The 16,896-nt window shown below is 42.9% G+C and overlaps 1 protein-coding gene across 1 annotated transcript in view; it reads left to right on the top strand.

Moving 5' to 3' along the window:
- plxna2 (plexin A2) overlaps positions 1 to 16,896 on the top strand; it is a 157,644-nt gene that overhangs the window by 78,745 nt on the left and 62,003 nt on the right. Inside the window, exons 4-5 of the mRNA XM_019866573.1 lie at positions 6,285 to 6,385; positions 15,343 to 15,466. Coding sequence (XP_019722132.1) covers positions 6,285 to 6,385; positions 15,343 to 15,466 — 225 coding nt within the window. The remainder of the gene's footprint in view (positions 1 to 6,284; positions 6,386 to 15,342; positions 15,467 to 16,896) is intronic.

The raw sequence follows: 16,896 nt of genomic DNA, 5'->3' as shown, positions 1-16,896 counted from the left end.
AAAATCAATGCTGTATTTTTCGAGACAAAATGTGTTTGTGTCAAACGGCTTGTCAGTGAGCCCCCTGACATCTGCAACGGCAACGCTGTGAAAGCACTTCCTTGTACTGTGAAATAGAGCCGTCTGCGGGCAGGGAGACAGTTGGACTTCTGACCTCGCGTTGAGTTTCTTTGTTTTATTTTGGATCTTGATGTCCTCCTGTTCTGTCCACATGTGGATGCCGTTAATTACTTTTTCATACTTGCTCCCACAATGTGGCTTGGAAGTAAACATCCCAGCGGTTGTGGCAAAGCGAAGGGCTCAGTGGACCTTTTCACCACTTATGCCCATTGTGTCCCTAAATCCAAGCCGGTTAATTGGTATGAATCCAAAGGCTATTTTATCCGAAGATTCCGAAGAACTTCTCGTCACTCCTCTCAAGGCCAAACATTTCTCTCATCCAGCTCAACACAAACTTTGTAAAGTGTTTAGCTTGAACTGAAAAGTTTTATTGATTAACGTTACAATATGAAATTATTTTGCCTTAAAATATCCATCCATCCATCCATTTTCTGATCTGCTTATCCGCAAAAGGGTTGCGGGGCGTGCTGGAGCCCATCCCAGCTGTCTTCGGCCAAACTGAACTTGTTGCCAGCCAATCGCAGGGCACGCATAGACGAACAACCATCCGCGCTCACAATCACACCAGGGGAAAATTAAGAGTGTTCCATTAAACTGCCATACATGTTTTTGAAATGTGGGAGGAAACCGGAGTACCCGGAGAAAACCCACACAAGCACAGGGAGAACATGCAAACAAAGCATCAAATATCTTGAGACTACATTGGCTTACATAAAGGAGAGTAGTGTTTTGTCGCTGTGTTTTTTTGTTTTTTCTGTTTTGTAGTAATGACTTTACTGGAGGTGTATCAATTAGAATGGCTCTCCAGTGACTTTCTTGCATTCCACAGAAGGCTCTAAACTTGTACCTCATCTTCTGAGGCACCATGCTCGCCTGCGTGGCAGAGGGAAGATGTGAGATTTGGCCATTGTTCTCTGGACTCTCAGTGGGACAAGAAGTGCGGATTAAAGCAGAAAGTGCTGGCTTCTGGGCGGTGGGGGATCTTTAGGGGCCCTTAGATTTCTGAGCTGGGAGTATTTGCTCTTCTTTTGTGCTCATGTCCTTTGCAAACACTTGCTGATACTCTTCAGCCTCGCTCTCCCCTCTCTGCTGCAATGGTATTGTGTTGGTGATCGATGTTGCTCATTCCAGTGATGTGGTAGCCTGGCTAGCCCTCATTAAAAATAGAACACGTGGGGCGGAGGAGTCGATGTGCATGTCTATACATCTTTAAAAGGAGGTAAAGGAGATCCCGTAGGTGCCAGCTGTTTCACCATGCAGTGCCGAGGGGTTTTGATGGTTGGAGGTGCGGCGGGGTATGTGCGGGATTGTTCGTTGAGGTCAGAACCGGGACCGTTGCCTTGGAAACAGCCCACAAAATAGCTTCCTGCGCATTACTGCTGACAGTGGGACTTTTTTTTTTTTTCTTCTTCTGTTCCTCGCCTCGTCACAGAAAGGCGCATATGGCACCACATAGAGCAGGTCTCCTCCAACAACAGAGCGATGGGACATTTCCACTTCACTTCAACCTCCTTTATCCACCTTTATTCTCTCCGTCTCTTTCTTCTCCTCCTCGGCCGCCGCTGCTCAGCCATCCATCACCGAGCCGCGGCGAACGTTGGCCGGGTCTCACGACAGCGGCGTGGATGGGCTGAAATGGAGTCATTTGTCTTCTGTCACAAAGACACCGAAACAAATGAAAGCCACTCTCTCAAGAGCACGTACATTGTCAGCGCCGCCGCTGAAACACCTTCATACCACCGCCGACACTCCTGCCTTCAAAGCTATCATATAAACAGCGGAGTGAGAATTTGACTGAATGTGATCTTACACCGGGGTTGGTGGTTCATGGTAATGTTAGCATTCCTCAATTCAGAACCAAATTTCACTTTTTTGTTATGCTTAAAACTCATTCAGTACCAGCCAATTCTAGACCAAGTCTGAAAAGACGTTTAAAAACGTCTTTGGGAGTGAATGAGTTAAATAGAAAAGAAAGCCCCTGTTCAGCGTATTAAAAGCCAATGTGGCATCCAACTGAAGCTGTTTTCCCACATGACAGCCCACTGTCACTTTTTTTGACACATCCAAAGCCCCATTGACATCGGAGGCCCATTCAGCCTGAACTTGAGTACACTGTTGTTTTAACCCTTCTGCTGCCAATCACTGACATTGCCATAGAGTGCGACTCCAGCTCTTAAATAACACCCCCTGCTTAGGTCGTCTTCAACTGCTATTGTATTAGCATTCATTTGCCGGGAGTGGAGGGCTCTCTTGCTGACACTCCCCCACAGGTCAGCAGAGGTGATCCGGGCCACTACTGTGCATCTGCCCCCAAAAACAATGATTTGGGTAGACTTTTGTGCGCACACACACATACACACCGGGGGAGTGGCATCATTGTGCAGCCCTGCTGTGTTGAGTGACTGTAGCGTGTGCTGGGCAACAGCTGCTGTATTCCGCCCAACACCGCCCGGCTCCCCACTCTTACAGCACCACTGGCCCATGCTGCGCTCAGAACACTATGCAGCAGTAAATACTTTATTTTTTTTTCATGATCATTTTTCTCTTTTATTTGTGTCCCTGGAACAGCCCCCTGTTCATTTTGTGTCTGGCTGCCCCCCAACACCATGTTCCACTTTCTCCCACACCTTCAGGAGCTGCCTCCTCACTCAGGAATACTTTAATTATCGCGTTAGTCCGACTGAAATTGACGTTTCAAGGATAGAAAGAAATATGTGTTCATGTCTCTCTGCAGTCATAGCAAAATAAATCACATTTTCTCATGGTCACCTAAGAAATCACTTTATTATTGGATAAGTGATAAACATGATTAATAAGAGGCAGTCAAGTGAATGGAGTGTATGGGCTCAGTAAACTGCTAAGGAAAAGACCCTTTGTGGATATAAAACAAGGTTTATGCAGGATCTGGTAATTAAATTTCCCAAAGGTGTGTGTATTCTAGGACAACACTTGTGGTCTAGCTAATGGGTCAGATAGATTGAACCAGACCGGGCTGCACATGAGTCCAACTGCGTTTGCTGCAACTTGCTGTTTGCCGGCGGCCGTGTTCGTCATCAGTCACCGCCTCTGCCACTGATGTGACCGTGTCTGCAACTCATTACAGCGCGCCACCTGTTTGTCCCCAAGCGAGTCCTCCTTGAGGTGATGAGGGGGGGAGTTAGTCTAACAGGAGCGTCCGTGGCAGAGAGGCAGCACAGTGTGAAGATTGTCCCGCTGTGTCAATGGCCCCCTTTGTCCCTCCTCCCTCAACTATAAACCTCCCCCTCGTCTCGTCACTCTATTGCTGTAGGGGTTCAAACAGGTGGGGGGGGGGGGGGGGTTATTGAGCCTCTGAGGAGCAAGGTCTGAACAAAGAGTTGATATGATAACAGTCTGGAAGAGTGTTCTTCACGGCAGCTGATGCCAGCGTTTGCTGTCAGCTACATTTAATATGATATTGAGATGGAGCGACTCGGTGGATGAGTGCGTAGCCTTATTGCCCCAAACAGAAGGTCTTGGATTTGAATATTCAGGACAGTATGTCAGCTCTGCTTGTTTGTACAATATGTTGGATTCATTGAAGTCTCTAAATTGTATTACAGTTTGTGTACCGGGTGTACAGTTAGGAAAATCAAAGACTTATACATTAGGTTTATTCAAGACTAAACAAAAGAAACGTGATGTGTGTCCAAAAACTCAAACGTCGTCATAGATACATGTGTCAACTTATTTGTTTGCATCATCAAAAACCTCATTCCAGCATTGGACAAGTGACTTTTACTACACTTGAAAATTACATCAGAGCTACATTATTTGGGTACAGCATCAAAAAAAAAAAAGACATCACAATTTTGTGAGTAGCTCAATCGAAACGCTTTGTCTTTGTGTTTCTTATGACACTTCAATACAGTATCAGTGTCACAGCGCAGTCACAGCACTGTTGTTATTAACATAACTGAACGGTGTGCGTCAAAGAAATGTATTATATGTCAGATTTAGTCATCGGTCTCGTCTCTGATATATTTGTTCACAAGATATCACGTCATATTCATTATACATCATCTGCGCAATGAATATCTGAATAATATAGCTAGCTCGTGGTTACGTTTCAGCTTCTTATTGTGTCTTCTCATTTTTCCGACAATACTCAATAACTGGCATGGATTTGTTACGGTCTGGCCATGACGAGATGTACACACCCCATCCCCCTCCTGTGTCACTGCTATCCAGTTGCGCGCTTAGCATAATCCATGCCACTCAGCATCATTTGCAGACATTTTCTAGGGAGAGGGGAGCTCCAGACAGAAGATAGCGACAGTACAAAATACGGGATGTCAAATAGATGAGCTGCAGTTAAGGTTTCAAACTGCTCGGGGAAAATGTAGCGTCTGCGATCACTAATGCTCCATCGCTATAAGGGCTTCACTACTGGAAAGCTATTTGATATCGAAAATGATTACAACCGCGCAATTGAGAAATCCGGTTAAAATCAGACTGGAGCACACCTATTGTTGATATTTACAAAAACATGATTCATGTATTCTTCAAACGCTCTCAATTTTCTGATGATTACCAAAACACATGCACAATAACTGTTATTCAATGACTTTAAATCTTGTGTTGACAAAAAGAGCTGTGATATTAATCACGCAAGACGGAAAATTGTGTTCATCGAACTATTTATGGAAATATGCCGTTTAGATTTATTGAAACCTCTCAACTGTCTTCACCGGAGCAAAGCACATATTTTTCTTCCTTTGCGCTCTCGTTTTTTTCCAGGCTAGAAAAGCTCACCTCATTACATTTCACACAGTCGTCAGCCCTGTGCACAGGGTGCCAAAATGACTCCAAATGTTATTTTCACCCGTTCATTCGATCCATCGTCAATTGCAGAGCAGCAGCTCATGCGCTATTGATCGTGGCTGCACTCTGTCAGAAGTTGTTGTCATTAGCCCGCGAGACAATAGAGAGGAAAGAAAGACAGGAGTGAGATGATCATCGGACTCTGAAAAAAATATCCTTCGCATCTTTTTTATCTAAAGCGGCGTCACTGTGTTTTCTCCGCAATGAACAAGAATATCCCCGTAAGATCTTAAACTTGGCCTCTGACAACTGGATGGCTGTCTCATTTTTGTGTTCTCACATCTTAACCTCGCAAAAAGACACTTTTGTGTGTGTGTGTTTTTTTTTTTTTTTTAAAGCCTGGCCAGGCACTGCCTTTACCTTGGCGGACAGATGCCCTGGTGCAGACAAAAGCCAAGTGATGGCATGAGAAGCCTTGCACTGCAGGCCAACTGATCCCAGCTGCTCACTGCTGGTTCTCTGGCTGGCCATCAAGGCGACAGTTGCCTGCTAGTTGACAGCGACGTACAAACAAGTAGCCAAGCCATTCATATTATTCACTGGAAGAAAAGAATCAACAGTGAGTTGAAGTGGATCATTTGAGTCAGGAAAATGACCGCATAATGTGAATGATGGTAACCGCTGTTGCAGTGTTGTCATTTGTAGTTGCATGAGAGCGATCATTCGGTTTGTGAAGAATGTCGTTGCGAAATTTGATTGTGGTTGTATGTTTCATCTCATCGGCACCAACAGCTGAAGGCTCGCATGAGATCAGCAGAAGAAAAGGGGGGAAAAAAAACCCGAAAGATGATGTTTGGAATGGAAATATTGCCAAGAGCGTTTATTGGTGCAACATAGACGGCTGTCTAAATAATAGTTTTTATCTGGTGGGCTTTCTCAACAAAAATAAGCTGACTGGAATTGCTTTTTTACTTGAGTAGATGAATATGAAGCGGTATTTTGCTTGGAGCTGCAGACTCTCTTGCCATACTGCGTTGTTTTTTTCAAAAAAAAAAACAAACGTTTCAGATTGTCTTGTTGGTTGGTTTGTTAGTGATTCTGCAAAAACTGCACAACTATTTCCAAAAATATAGTCCATCTAAAAAAATAAAAACCATTCATTTTGGTGCACATTTCTACACAAATGTGAATACATAAATTTATTTAGTTTGGTGCGGGACCGTCAGCTTTCATAATCACCTTAACAGACGGACTAATTTCGAATATATCACCTTGAAAAAAGCTCACCGCTCATCGCGAGCTCGATTACAAATTCCCTGTCAAATCTATACATGTTTGCAAAGATTTCTGAATTGATTCCTGGCTTTCCTACTTGCTTCTAGGTGACCCAAGTTCCCATCGAGTCATGTGAGCAGTACGGGACGTGTGGAGAGTGTCTAAGCTCCGGGGACCCGCACTGTGGCTGGTGTGTGCTGCACAACATGTAAGTCCCAAACATTAAAGTCTGAGTAAAGGAGGAAATGAGACCACTTTTGCATCCCCTTACATTTCCTCACTTTGATTGACTGTGTAATCAGTATGACTCAATAAGGCTGAACGACGAATGATGGTCTGACACCTCCTGGTTCAGAGATGTAATTACAGGTAGGGAGGGGGGAGAAAATGATTGCTTCCATTTGTTGTAAAGGTAAGTGGGCTTGATGAGATGATATCTTGAAGCAGTGAGGACAGAATTTGAATGCGGCACAGTCCCGAAAAAGGTTGAAAAACATTCCTATCTTGTCTGGTCTTTGTTTCTTGAGCACGCAGTCATCAGTCTGAGTTGTTTGTCAGCTGCCACATTTTGAGTACTCCTTTTTTTTTAAGGTTTGAGGGCTGCAAAAGCAGCCCATCTCACTAAAGGTATAGGCGAATATTTGTGTGTGTGTGTCAGAGCATAGCTGCAATCATCATTATCGCGACGGTGGCCCCAAAGTGCACTTAAAGTAATTTGCATCACTCCAAAGCCGGGACAGAACAAATAATTGCCTAGCGACAGGATAATTCAAAATGTGCCTGCATAGGTGGGAAGGGGGGTAGGGGGGCGGGCGGGGTCATGGGCTGGGGAACTCTGTATTCGTTACTGTCTGCGTGCCTTTACATGGAGATCATTTAAGTACCAGATTAGCTTCCATGCTTGCATGGTAATCATATGCTTTTGTGCGGGTGAGGGAGGGGCTGAAGCTGTTAAGCAACTTAGGTGGTTGGGAGTTTTACATCTGCTGCCTTTGAAAGATGCCATGGGGAAACAAAAGTACACAATTTTGGTCACATAGCAGTTAAAACGCAGTGAAGTATCCTGGTGACATTACCTGCTGTATTTCCTCAAATGCCCCCCCCCCCCACCCATACATAGACGTTTAATGCACCATCCATTTGAATAAATAAATATCGCAACTCAAATAAACAGGTGGCGCCATATGACTAATACCATCATGTTACAGCAGGTATACTGTAAGCTCGATAAAACTGTAGAGTTTGTGTCAAATGCAGCACGAGCCGAAGCAAAATCTGACAAAAGAATTAAAGATTGGAAACAAAAAAAATAAAAAGAAAGAAAAAGAAAGAAAAATCAAAAATTCAATCTGCAACTTAGTCTGCATTTTAATGTAGAACAGGCATCACTAACTTTTTTTAAGTGAACATGACTTCTTGGGTACTGATTAATGTGAATAGGTGCCTGTTTCATACGCACTCCTGGGGGGGGGGGGGGGAAACTTTATTTGTTCTTATTAACCCCTTAAACCGAGGGCGGCTTTGCCAAAAACGCCTATGGAAAGGTGCACCCAAAGTAAATTTGTAGCTGTTCTTGACCCATTTGGAGTATCAGAATAGTTTTGGTCTCTTTTTGAAATATTCAAAATTTTATCATTATGAATATTTCTCCCATACAGTAAGAATCTGTGTAAGTGCACCTGTCATTCCCGAGCTAATTCAATAACAGAGTCATAAGACTTGGGCACTACCTGCAGACACCACTCGATGTGGAATAATACACTAAATGTCTGTTGTCATACAAATGCTGTTTTATGTCACAATTTTTATGAGTCTGCAGTTCTTCTTGACTCACTAAGCGTTGATCACACAAATAAGGATTTGCCAAAAACCGCTGTTGGGATGTGTGTAAAACGACACTCGGATTGTGAAAGAAGAATTGTCTACTTTGCAGTTAAAGCGCTGCGCTGTCTGAAATACAAAATACATATTGGCTATAAATAATGTTGCCATATGGTCTGTTTTGTCAGGGTGCCACTCTCTCCCCCTAAGGCAGAGTTGCCACTAGAATTGAGAGTGATGATTTTAAAGTGGTCAAGCAGCTGTGGAGTGCTAAAATCTGTCTGTCTCATTAGCTTGGGTGTGTGTGTGTATATGTGTGTGCGTGTCTTGTCTATCTGTCGGTCTGTCTGCCGTTACACGTGTCCAAACACACGTGCGGACCCCTGTACTGTACATTTGGGGGGGGAAAGAAGGTTAACAGGCAGCCATCTGTTCTTCAAAGACCACCTGTCCTTGCCCCAAATCCCCTTCACATCGTCCTGACCCCTCCATGAGTGTGGCAGCGCCCCTGTCAACACGAGCCCAGAAAGTTCCTGCAGGAACAATGACGACGGTGATGATGAACTCTTCTGACAGCAGTTTGGTGACACTGCACATTTTGTGCAAATTTTACAAATGCGGTCCCTTATTATTGTGTTCGCTCGAAATGGACCCCTCATGACTCGTAATGAGCCATTAAACCCACAATATAGAAGGAGAAGTTCTGAGAACATCATTATGCCGTAATTTGCTCTTACCGATCATCCACTTTTGCGCAGGCACATTTGGGCTGAAAAGCCTCATGGGTTTTAAATATAAACCGTCACGCCATCAAATTGGTGGCTGATTCATACCATTGAGCTCTCAATTTTAAAAATCAAATGTGGCATATGAGCTCAAGAGTTTTAGTCGTCTATGGCAGGGGCTCGTCGTCTCTACGGGAAAGAAACAAGAGCCTTAACAATTGCAGAACTGAAGTAAGTAGAACATTCTTGTCAGCTCTACTCCAACAGTTGCCGACATATTTCAGGCATCAATCCGGCCCGATTCAAGTTTGATGGTTATGTTCAGCGCGCATACACTTATTTTTTGGAATATTCCGCAAGGTATGCTAACTCAGAGCGGATGTGGATGAAGCGATGCAATGATAAAGTCCCCTTGGTTGTGCCAACAAACAAAGAGCACGAGTCAATCCCGAGCGACTGCACCCTTCCGCCTTCATCGAGAGCGTGCCTTCATCTCGAGCATTCGAGATGACATGTCTCGCCAGCTGTGCTGCCACCCACAGCTGTGATCACCCCCTGATCCCTACTCCCCCCCATCCCTTACTAACCCCAAGCTGTTGATTCTCCTAAATTATCTTTCCCATGTCTGAGTACCCCCTGCCAAAGCACAGTTCACATCTAAGATACGCCACTCATCTCATCTCGCGCTGAATACGTTCCCCCTCTTGAATGAGCTCCTCCGCACGCCAGAGATGCTTGCTTTCCCGCACGTAAACATCACTCTCTTTGATCGCCCCCCCACCTCCCGTCAACCCCCGACTCAGCTCACAGCTGCCTTCCACCAAATCCATCCTTATTTCTTCTCGTCCTACAACATCTTTCTCTCTATTTACCTTCATTGGTAGTTAATTGAACCCAGAGAGCCATCGACCTGCTCTACAGCCGTGATTGTAAGTGAGGTGACAAGATGGCCGTTGAGGGGAGGGGGGGGGCGCGCTGTCCCCTTCCTTTTGCCTTCTAGTTTCTTTGTCCCATTCACAGGAGGCAATGAGGTCCTCTAATCAACCGCAACTGCTAGTTCACCCCCATGCTCTCGGAAGAAAAGGAAAGGGGTCTGAGAACGATAGCAGAAGAATGAGTGTTTGATGACGCACACTCATCAACCCCGCCAACGTTTTGATTGCACCTCAAAGGGAGATCATCATCATCTTGAGCACTCTTCATTGGCAGTTCTCACTGACAGTGTCATTGAGTCTTCGTCTGACCGCGAGCCAAAAAGCATCCGCTTTCCCTCATCGACAGTGTCTCGTAGGTTGTTAGGTTGCAGAGTAGTCTCCCGGGCATGCCCCGAAAGAGGATTTTACATTGTGGAAAGTACCGTATGTTAATGCTCGGGCCGTCGTTGAGGAATGCTGCCACATTTCAGAAGAAAGTGGCTGAGTTTGTCTGGATTTCTTTGGTGCTATGTTCACAGGCTTGGCTGGGGCTATTCATTTACTTGCCCAAAGTCAGCTGCAGAAGGCAGAGATCACCCATGACGCTAATGAGGACACACATTATAGGAAATGGATGCTTGGATGGATAGATGGATCGATGCATCTATGGATCAGTGGATGGATGCCATGATTGATGGATTCAACACACCTGTCCATTCTCTTTATAAGTTGTCCCTTGCAGCAAGCATAGTCTGTCCAAGCTAAATTCATTTGAGATGGGGGATGATAAACTTTGGATCGATCGCCCATCAGTCACAGATTGACAAGCACTGACACTGGATACTATTAAAATGTGGGAGAGGGACTCGATGTAGAGCACATTGGTAGGTGCCAGCTGAGGTGCTTTTGGAACCTCTCTCTCCTGAACTATTCCAGTCATATGTCAAGTGGACCTGGAGGGAGAGAGACCTCATTACCCCTGTGGTCAAACACGGGGGATACGGCGACACAGTGGCAAGTCTGATGTTGTTTAGTGTTACACACAGCTGGCATAGACCCGGCGTGGGATGGAAGCTATTTAGTCACTGTTAGCATGAGTATGAACGTTTTTCCGTCGAGAGATGTGGCCAAGTTATTGATTGGTGAGCAAACCAATGTTGCAAGACAATGTAGTCTTCAATGGACTCAACGTGCGGGATATTGTTCACCGCTTCCAGTGAATCAAACATACGTGTGTTTGATATATAGCCCACACTCGACCTAAATAAGTCAGTCTTCAGAAAATCAGTGTACTGTCTTTTCCGCATTATAAGGCGCACCTAAAAGCATTTGATTTTCTCAAAAGCCGACGGTGCGCCTTATAATCCGATGCACTTTATATATGATCAATATTCTAATTTCATGGACGTAGTATTTTAAATGTACTGTAAAGCACCTTATACTCCGAAGCACCTTATAGTACGGGAAACACGGTACTTTATTTTCATGTAAAGATCCATCCATTCATTTTCTTTGACTTAATCCCACCAGGGTCAGAGGGTTTATGTGTGCTGTAAAATCAGCGCTTATTGTTTCTTTTGTCTTCTTTTTGTTGTTGTTGTTGTTGAGTGATGACTTTGAACTTAACAGAAATGACAGTAACTATAAGGGATGGAAGAATAACGTGAAGTGTAAGAGACTGTTATTACTATGAACAATGGAAGGAGGTCAGACTGGAAAAGTTGTCATGACTTTTTCTTATCCCTTTGGAACATGATTCTTCTTGAGTTCATTGCTTTGGGTTGAGGATTTAATTTGTTTTATTTTATTGATCATGAATGATGAGGGCGATCATTTGTACAAGCGGGTTTCCTGTCGAGTTTGGTCGTCAGTCAACCTTGCTGATTTGCACCAACGGGTTCTCTCTTCGCTCTTGTGTTCCAAATAGTTGGAGCTGTTTGACAAATGTATTTAACTGGTGACAGATGGCACCATCGAAAACATCATCCTTGACCGAGAGTTTTGGACTTCCCATGTATTGTGCAGTTAATATTTTCCCGACACGGTCTATCATGTTCTTTTCTATTCCTTAATTGCAGTGATCGGAACCTCTGAGGTCCAACTACTTCCCGAAGTCGCTTAAACTCCAATTTTTGAAGACTTTATTTTTCAGTGAAATAATGAAAATCTGTTCATGGATCAAACTGTGACAACCATGAAATCTGCAGTAATTCTAGCCATTGCTCTCAATAATATTTTTACTGTCATACGAGTGTAAATATAGTTAACATTTGCCTTTTTTCTATTCTGGAATGAACTGAATGAAATGATTTGGCACTTTGCTTTCAAGGCTCCTGCGCATTTGATTGGTTTACAGGGTTATTGTTTCATTGTCCCAGTCAAGCTGGGAGTATGTTTTTTTTTTTTTCCTCGTGACATTTGTATTTGTTTTGGAAGTCAAGCCAGGGCTCCTATTAATTGACAAGAATAATTAGTCTAAGCATAAGTGCATGTAGGGGTACTTGTTGCAGGGGTTGTCAGCAGTCTGACTGCATTTGTCTCCTCCCACCAGTTTTTATTGTTTTATTAACCACAAGCATGCAGGTCTGTCAATATTTTCATAGATCCCATGCAGGAGCTACAAATGCAGTCTGTTATTCTGCTTTCTCATGTTTTATACAAACAAATTAAGCATAGCCTGCATAAAATTTAGCAGTGGTGCCGCTGTAAATATTTTAAAAATGTGTTCATCGTCTGAGGGAGTTTATGTTCCAATAAATTATAACTGTTGGTTTTGCAACTTCCCTTAATAAAGCAAAGAGCTTGTATGTGTATGTAATGTTAAGACCAGCCTCCATTAATACTTTAAACTCCAACCATATCCCAAACTTTGATCCCAAAAGACTTTTGTGTTCATAATTTCAAATATAAATGACTTATAGATAATTTGATTTCTAAAAAAGGCCCCGACATTGGAAGCATGCTTGCATGTACACGGCCGCTTTGCGAACTCTCTTGCACTATTTATTTTTCTGAGCTAATTTTTATCATTTTTGACTCCGTGATATATAGACATTGTCATTTTTAAAATACATATTCTCTTCAATTCGGCGCTTGTCGTACCTGTTGAGAAGCAATCGGGGCGGTGTGAAAAAAATCTGAACAATTCTATTGCTCTCCATTGCTATATCTACTTGATAGACGCCTTCATTTCTTGCCATTTTTTGTCATTGCCAGCAGGATTTCTGAGAGCCCATTTTAAATCGAGAGACGTGTGCTCATCCTTTTGTATTGTGTGCACTTATTTATGTTCCATATCAGGCGCAAAGCATGATCGTATAGGAGTTCTATTTAAAAAAGGAAGACAAAAATCAAAGTACACCTTTCTGCTACTTATTTGCGTGAAGTAAGGCTCCTCGTCAACGTTTGCCGCTCACCTAATGAGAGAGGCGAGGGGTCAGCCTCTAACTGCACAGAGATAATGGCCGTGGCCCGAAACCATGGCAACGGCAGCAGTCCTGCATTGCCCTCCTACCACACTCACCTCACCATTCTCCACTCTTTCATCACATTTTGCCCGACAACATTCAATTTTGTTCAAAAAAAATAAATAAAAGAAGAAGAAAGAAAGAAACTCACAAAACTAAAGCCATAACTCAGTATGCCACTCAGCATTCACTGAATACTGTACTTTGCTGTAGCTTGAAAAACGTGTAAGTTGAGGCACCGTCAGATAAGGTACCACTGTCCATACATCTACAGTATGATCAGAATTTGTCCTCATCTTTCTTGTCTGAAATTCATATTCAAAATCTAAAATGAATAGAGAGACATTAAGAGTGCACCAATAAACACCCATGTGTAGAAAAGTGAGATCTAACTCCTTTCCCAGTGGGACCTTCACGCTACTACCGCGCTACACGAAGTCTGCACTTTGCTGCTCTCTAAACTCCCACCACCCCCTGGAGAGTGCAGCGCCTGTCACTGTAATATATGCCTGCTGTGTGTGTGCGCGTGCAAAATCTTTATCATGCCACCTGAAATTCTGGCAACGTAATTGCCCGTGGACTCGTTGGATTGAGATGTGACTGAGACTCAGCAGGTGTGAGTACGTGTGCTTCAGAAGCATGATATGGGCCCTATTGACACGTGTGCACAGCTTGTCGTGGACCATCAGCCGACGCTGTGGACAGGGGCTGACCCGCCAGAGTCCAATTAAAGCTGCTGCGAGCAGACAGACAGACAGCAAGCAGGCCAGACACTATGGATAAGGATGGACTGTGGGAGGGAACACACACGTTTAATAAGGAGGAAGGAAGCGGAGTTTTAATGAGGGACGTGGTCGATTGGAGGGACGTCGTGTGGGAGACGCACGGTATTGCCATTAGGAGGGAGCAGTGTCATTTATACTCGACCGGAGCTGTGCGTGGAAGGTCAGAGAGCTAGAAAACGTTTCGCATTCTGAAGTCATTGTTGACAAAACGATGGGCAGATAAAATGACTGATAACAATGTGATACGCATGTTCACTGCGAGCATCTCCACTCCGAAAACACGTTCTACATGTTTAAGGTTGAAATGAAAAACAAAAATGTGATTTTTCAATGGGTTTTCAAAATGTCAGGTGTCATGGTGTAAACAAATGGCAAAAACTCCATTGTTTTCTATGTTTTGCTTCTTCCTCTCATCCTCGTTCCCATTCATGATCAGCACAACTCATTTGTAGATTTGATAGGGTTTTTTTTCTGTTTAGAAATTTCAGCACGCTACCAGTCTCAATTAAAAAAAAATAAATAAACGGCTTACTTTAAAGTATTGTGTTGATTGAAAGAACCCTGTTGATTTGTTTATCATTAGATATTTAAGATAAGACATTTTACAGTTTTACAGGTTCAACTCATGATGATTTTAATAATTGTCGATTAATCGATAAATCGGATTTCAAAAAATGTTTTAATTTCCATCCCCTTTTTCAAAAATTGGACATTATGCCAATATGAAAAATAATAATTATTATTCGATACCTTGTTTGTTTTTAATGCATCACAAAAATTGGCAAAAACTTTTGCTCATTTTTTAAACGCAGATGTTGGCAAATGTCTTATTTTGGGGCGGGGGGGACAAATCAGCCTGCTTTCATGGGGAACTACAGAAATCTGAGAATATTCACTTTAAATTTTCAGGATTTAGACAAGTTAAAACATTTAACAAAGTCTTGAAACAAAATTGTTGAAAATATTTATCTAACTTTTCATATTTTTTTATGAGTACGATTTAATTGAAAGCCAAATAATGATGATCAGAAAAAAAAAAAACTTACAGCGACTTACATGTTGAATAATGTGTTGTGGTGTTCCAAACTGACTGCAACCCTGATAAAACCTTCAACACATGAAACGCACATATTTACATGAGTGTATTTTTCTGCCATACAAATAAAAGCAGGCACGAACATTAACTGTCACACGTATAAAATGGGATCAAACACAAATGTAATGGGACAAAAATCAAAAAACACACACATACGGTATAACCATCTTCCTTTTGATTGCAAGTGACAAGCAGATGGCAGTGAACCAGTTGGCATTCACAGATGAACTCTAATTCCCAACACCAGTTATCTTGATGCTTCAATTGAAAGTTCTTGATTTACGATATCATCAACCTCCAACCACCTTTATTTTCTTACATTAAATACAAAAAAAAAATGTGTTCTCCCATCTTCAGATGCTCCCAGAGGAACCGTTGCAATCGTGCACACGAGCCGTACCGTTTCGCCGCCTCTCTGGACCAGTGTGTGAAGATCACGGTGTACCCCGACAGCATCGCTGTGTCCGAGCCTAGCGTACCGGTAAGTTTGCGAGCACACACATGCCAAACACGCTCACACACAGTACATACATAATGCCAAAGAATTTGAAAAATAATTGTCAAAAAATAAAATAGTTCTCATCTGCATATCTGCTACCCACGTACAGAAACAGAGTCACGTGAAATGACTTTCTTGTCTTGAATGTGGATGATGCATAAACATGAGACGGGAAGGTTCATAAGAGCTTTGTGTTGGCGTTTCAACCCGCATACGCTTGCTTGCATGGTGCGGAGAAACTAATACGGTTGCCAAGATGTGTTTGTGTAGGAGGCTGAGTGGGCGGTAAAAGTTGCCCAAGTGCAGAGTGCATTTGGGCGCTAATTTGGGCGAAGATGTACGCATGTTTGTTCTTGCACACCGAGTGACGGCACTGAACGCGACTGAACTGGACGACCATATTATCATTTTATACAACTACAAACAACCACAAACAACATGATGCGATTCTCATGAAAAAAAAAAAACATATTCCCCTGTCTGCTGTCGCTGCGTTATAATAATACCAAGAGAGGATGTTGGTAATGACCAATTCACTGACTGCACTTTGGAACATCTCGAGGAGCTGGAATATGAAGCTGGGATCCAAGTATATGTTGTTCAACACTCATGTTAGCTAAAGCTTTTGTTTGGACAGAAGAATACATGATGTCTATTTATCGCTCAATATGTTTGTTTTTTGTCAATTATGTTCACTGTCTTCCTCATTTCTTCGCTCAATATGTTTGTTACTAACTATCCACGGAAGACACTGGCAAATCTCACAAGATTCCAAAGGGCCAGTTAAATATCTCCATGGCAACGCCGCCTCCTCGCTTGAGCGCTAGAAACAGAGAGGAAACAATCCAATCACCTTTATTACACCTCATGCCAATTAGGCTGCCAGAATCTAAAAAGCCTCCCACTCCACCACCGGCAAGGCGGCCGAGGGAACAAGAAAAAACAAAAAGGCTTGACAGTCAAGAGACAAGTCTACTTTGTGTAGCAGAAAATTTGGAGTGTTTATCCAAGATACAGACCTGTCTCCCAGCATGAACGCTGAGAGGCTAATTAACGTGAGAGGTTACTCGGGGAAATTCCATGTTGGACAAAAAGCACTGATTGTCGTGCCTGCTGTAATCAAGCATCCCCAACATGATGAATGGAGAGGGACATTTGAAGGCTTTTTTTAAACACTAAATAAGCATTTTCAACTAGTAGTTTGTGAGACAAAATTTTAATTTTGCACCTCATCAAAACAGAATAGAACTGAGAATCAGAAAGCTTTAAATTTTAAAATTTCAATTCATAAAACATCTCCAGTGTTGCCTGAACTGCAAAGGATTCATAGAACATTCTGTATTGATTCAAAGTGTGTGAGTAAATGTCCATGTGCATCCTTTCGTCAAGAAATAAAGTGATCCATTATCTTC

Source organism: Hippocampus comes, unplaced genomic scaffold (assembly GCF_001891065.2).
Source record: "Hippocampus comes isolate QL1 unplaced genomic scaffold, H_comes_QL1_v1.1 scaffold139, whole genome shotgun sequence".
Taxonomy (NCBI): Eukaryota; Metazoa; Chordata; class Actinopteri; order Syngnathiformes; family Syngnathidae; genus Hippocampus; species Hippocampus comes.
The sequence above is the reverse complement of the archived record's forward strand: the minus strand, read 5'-3'. Positions and strand labels throughout refer to the sequence as shown.